Source organism: Chinchilla lanigera, unplaced genomic scaffold (assembly GCF_000276665.1).
Source record: "Chinchilla lanigera isolate Chin_1 unplaced genomic scaffold, ChiLan1.0 scaffold00115, whole genome shotgun sequence".
Taxonomy (NCBI): domain Eukaryota; kingdom Metazoa; phylum Chordata; class Mammalia; order Rodentia; family Chinchillidae; genus Chinchilla; species Chinchilla lanigera.
In genome coordinates, this window is record NW_004955516.1 from 301,546 (window position 1) to 307,042 (window position 5,497).

General features: G+C 36.7%; 1 protein-coding gene across 2 annotated transcripts in view; it reads right to left on the minus strand.

The window, feature by feature from the left end:
- Window positions 1-5,497, minus strand: part of Znf81 (zinc finger protein 81) — a 97,315-nt gene that overhangs the window by 86,176 nt on the left and 5,642 nt on the right. For both annotated transcript variants that reach the window (XM_013506907.1, XM_005408944.2), the window contains exon 2: window positions 1,285-1,510. In XM_013506907.1, coding sequence (XP_013362361.1) covers window positions 1,285-1,338 — 54 coding nt within the window. In that variant the 5' untranslated portion in view covers window positions 1,339-1,510. The remainder of the gene's footprint in view (window positions 1-1,284; window positions 1,511-5,497) is intronic.

Here is a 5,497-nt window from a genome sequence, read left to right on the forward strand (position 1 = left end):
CGGGGCACAGCTATAGCTCAGTGGCACAGGAGCCTGCCTGGTAAGCGCAAGGTCCTGAGTTTGATTCCCGGTACCAAAAAAAAAAAAAAAAAAAGATGCTCATTTTACATACACACAGCCCATATGCCCAACAAGGAATGAATGGATAAAGGAAATGTGATATGGTTTTTATATATAATGGAGTACTCTGCCATAAGGAAAGCATTCAATATATATATCAAATACTCCATGCATACTTTATATATTTATGACTTGTCAATAAGTAAATAGAAAAATATTATTATCACTATGATTATTACCTATGTGTTTCAATATATGCAGTAGAGATTTAAATGACTGGGAAGAATTTGGAATTGAATTATTTATTTTTATTTTATTTACTTATTTATTTATTTGCTAGGCTAGGGATCAAAGCCAGGGCATAGCACATGCTAGGGAAATATTCTATCACTGAACTACACTTCCAGCTCTAGAGTTGAATTACTGATATGTATATAGTAAAGCCAACAAATGTCTAAACTAGAGAATTGTGAACTTCAGGGAAAAGTTGTACAGAAATAGTAATCACAAGACATATTCTATATGACTCAACTATAAATTATCACAGTAATAAACACTGATTGTAGACCTTATCAAAACAATGAAATACACTATAGTCATCTGAGGATGAAGGGGTTACAGAAAATGTGTATGTGAGGGAGGGTGTATAGAAAAGCTAAATCTCAATCTTTCATAATGGGAAGTTAATAGAAGATGTCCTAAACTTTAAAAATTTTATTGAAAAGATTAAAACTGTTTGCCTTTGGGGAACTGGAATCTGGGGAAATAGAAAATGGCCATTTTTCAAACAAAGCATTAGAGAACTATTTGATATATTTTACCACTTGTAAATAAAACTATAAGTTCATTGCAAATTATATACCATGGCAAAAATATTAACAAAAATATACAAGAATGGTAAATGTGATTAACCTTAACATTAAAAAACTTTAAATCCATGAACTAAGATAAATTACTCAGCAATGAACATGAAAATTCACAAAAGGTGAATAAATGACCAATAAAAATGTAGAGAGGCTGGGGATGTAGTTCAGTAGTAGAGCACTTGCCTAGCATGCAGAAGGCCCAAGGCTCTATCCCCAGTATTACAAAAAAAAAAATGTGGAGGGAAATGATCCTGCAAAAAATACTGCAAATGACAACAAGATATAGTGGTATCATTCCTTTCTTCAGGCTCTGCAGTTTTGGGTGAATTTCTGACCCCAGGCACCTCTTCTTCCTCACCTCACAGGTGTTACCACGTCCCTCTGGCTGGATGGAGTCCCCACTGGCCGCCATGTTCACACTGGACCTCAGCCCCGTGGCTCTCTTGCTGATCACTTGCTCTTCCCAGGTTCTACAAGTCTGCTGGGGTCCGTGGACTCAACTGGAGCTGCTGGGGTCAGAAGAAAGATCTTGCAGCTTTTGCTAAGGGGTGCGGCTCAAAGACTCTGCAGATGCTCCAAGAAATCTGGAAAGACAATATTCACATAGTCAGGACCATACAGCATCAGCATCACCATACAAATTTTTTTCTGGTGGCAGCAAAGTAAAGTTCACTGCACTGGATGCTAAAGGGTAGACAGAGTCCTAGAGACACCTATCACACTTATTAATCAAAATGGAATACGAGCAAGACCATGAGGTTTGGGCTAAAACTAACAAAGGTTTAAGTTCTAGCTCTCTGATCATTTAGTTGTGAAACTGTAAAAAAGTTTCTTCAGTTTTATTTTTTAAAACAAATGGAAACTTTATCTCAAACGGTGGTGGAAATTAAATGAGATGATGTTTTTAAGGGACTCAGCGTGAGACTGGCACAACGTAAACATTTAACACATACCAGCAAGTACTGTTATACAGGTTGAGCATCCCAAATCCAAAACTCTGAAATCCAGAGTCTACAACTTTTTGAGCACTGACAAGATGCCTTAAGTGGAAAATTCCACGCCTGACATCATGTGATAAATGGCAGTCAAAATGCAGGCGCAAAGCGAAAACAACAACTTCCAGAGAGACTGTGCATAAAAGGGCACCTTTACACACTGCTGGTGGGGATGTAAATTAGTATAGCCACTATGGATAACAGTATGGAGATTCTTCAAAAAATAAAAGTAGAACTAATGTATGGTCCAGCTAAACCACTCCTACATATGTATCTACAGGAAATTAAGTCAGTATACCAAAGAGATATTTGGATACCCATGTTATTTATGGCACTATTCATAATGGCCAAGGTATGGAATCAGCCTAGGTGCCCATCAACAGAGGAACTGGTACAGAAGTATGCAAGAAAATGGATGGAACTGAAGGACATCACTTTAAGCAAAATAATCTACACAAAAAGATAAGTACTGCATGTTTGCTCTCATATGTGGAAACTAAAAACATTAAAAAATAAAAAATGCTGACCTGAAGGTAGAGGAGGAACTACTGGGGGGATAGACACGGTCAGTGCATGATATATGCATGTATAGAAATATCACAGTGAACCCCAGTAATTTGTACAATTAATGTATTAATAATTAAAACATAAAATAAAACATTGAGAAGATATGGGGGAAGCAGGTGTACTAAAGTATTACATAAAATTACTTTCAGACTATGCGTATAAGGTATACATGAAATACATATGAGTATTGTATATAGGTATGAATTCCATTCTAAGAGATCTCACTATATATGTGCAAATACTCCAAATTCCAAAGGAAATGCAACATCTAAAACATACTTGGTTTAAAGCATTTTAGAAAAAGGATATACGACCTATATAAGGACCTGTGCAATGTACAGAGGCAGGTACTTCATACAATTTGCACAAAAATCCTGTCACATATATCTTGCTGTAATTATTATTATTCAATTTTGTGCATACAAGAACGGGAGTTTAGTAGTGGTCAATCAAACTCAGTCACCTGGCTCCAAATTTACAAGGCAGGCCCTAAATAAATGTTGTTCTGCTTAACAGGTGTTGAAAATAGGACTGAATTTGCGATAAAAACTTAAGTTTCTTGAGAGAGCAGACATGCCATAAAGAAAATATTAATAGCTTGGGACTAAAATTTTTTAATTATCTCAAAACATATCCACAGGTAAAACTATTTCTCCTGTTGAGTGAATCAGGGAGGAAACAGTATCTCTGTGTCCAAGCTGAACTACAATTTTATACTGATCAACTAATGAAGGCACTATAGATTTAGACATTCTTCTTAGAAAGGGGAAATATCCACTTGAAATGAAGATAAATTTAATTAAGACAACAGATTTAAGAAACAGGATAAAAAAGAAACAAGAAAGTAAAATAAACAAAGAGTAAAATAATATAAAAGGCATGAACAAGTTAAATTTTAAAAGTGTAAAGAGGATATTATATCAAAGACAGACACTGGGTGTGGTGGCACACACCTGTAATCCCAGCACTCAGGAGGCTGAGGCAGGAGGAGCATTGCGAGTTTGAGACCAGCCTGGGCTACAAAAGTGAGCTCAACACTAGCCTGGGCTGCATAGAGAGACCCTGCCTCAAAAAGACAAAAAAAAAAAGACTATGCTTCCTTATGCCCATGAAACTTTTTTTAATTTATGTTTTTTGTTTTTTTAAAAAAATGAAGTTTATTGATACAATTTAGGTATACACTATGCTCACATTCATCATAGGGAATTTGTATGTACATGATATACCTTGATTTGTCTTTTTTTCCCTTCCAATCCCCTCCCTCCCTTCAACCCCTCTTGCTCTCCTTATTTATGAAACTTTGTTTCCATTTTATCCTTCTTTTCTCATTTTTTCTTTTCCCTTCCTTCCTTTCCCCCTCCCACCCAGTTCCCCTTTCCTTTTGAGCAATTTCTTCCCATTTCACCATATCTCTTGTACAACTTAGTTCTTATTTATACTTTCAGTTTTGCACACCAGTGAAACAATGAGATATTTACACATGTGTGTCCAATTTACTTTACTTAAGAGTATGGTCTCAAGGTCTATCCATTTAGCAATAAATGTCTCAAGTTTATCCATCTTTATGGCAGAGTAGTACTCCATTATATTAAAAATCACATCTTTTTACCCATTCATCAGTTAATGGGCATTTGGGTTGTTTCCAAGATTTAGCTATTACAAACTGTGCTGCTATAAACATGGGTGCATACATATCACTGTGATATGATGCTTTTAATTCTTTTGTGGAAATACCAAGAAGAAGAATAGCTGGATCAAATGGGACCTCTAGTCCTACTTTTTTGAGGGATCTCCACACTGAGAGATCCCTCAGTTGGTAGCACCAGTCTACATTCTCACCAACATTGGAAAAGGGTTTCTTTTTCCCTACAGCCCCTCCAGCATTTGTTATTGGTTGATTTCTTGATAATAGCCATTCTTTTTTGCAGTACTGGGGATTGAACCCAGCATTGGTCTACCACTCAGCTACATTCCCAGTCTTTTTTGAGACAGAGTCTGTGTAGATGTCCAAGTTGAACTTGGATTCGTCATCTCCTGGCTTCAGCCTCCCAAGTAGGTGGGATTTCAGGAGAGTGCCACTGCATCCAGCTGTGATAAATATTTTAATGTTGGAAATTTACAGGATATATATAGTCTCTGTTCATAACATAAAATGTTCAATATCATTAATCATTAGAGAAAGCAAATGAAAACCAAAGTCTCCAATTTGTTAGGATATCACTTCCCATCCATTAGAATGACTAAAAAATATTTTTTTAAAGACAGTAAGTGTTGGTGAGATGTGACTGAATTAGTGCTCTCATACATTGCTAGTGGGATCATAAAATGATGCAGCTACTCTGAAAATGTTTGGCAGGTCCCCTAAATGATAACCATATGTAACCAAGCTGTTCCACTCGTTACTGTATCTACCCAAAAGAAATGAAAGAACATGTCCACTCCAAAATTTGTATACAAACATTCACAGCAACATTACTCACAGTAACCAAAAGGTGGAAACAATGTAAATGTCCACCAACTGGATAGAAAAAAATTTGTACTTCTATATACAGAATATCACTTGGCAACACAAAAGAAGCCCAGCCAGGTATGGTGGCACACACCTGCAATCCCAGTACTCGAGAGGCTGAGGCAGGAAGATTGCCCTGAGTTTGAGGCCAGCCTGGGCTGCATAGTGAGTTCAGCCCAGCCTGAACTACACAGTGAGACCCTGTCTCAAACAACAACAACAACAACAACAACAACAATAAAAAACCCAAAACCCAAAAAAACCCAAGGAAGTCCTGGAATCTTCTACAAAATGGACAAATCTTGAAACTGTTATACTAAGTGAAAGAAATCAGTCACAAAAGATCACATATACAAGACAAGGGTGTCCACTGTCACCACTCCTGTTCAATATAGATCTGGAACAACTAGCCAGAGCAATTAGACAGGAGAGAGAAATAAAAGGAATAAGGATAGGAAAGGAAGAAGTAAAACTATCACTATTTGCAGATGACATGATAC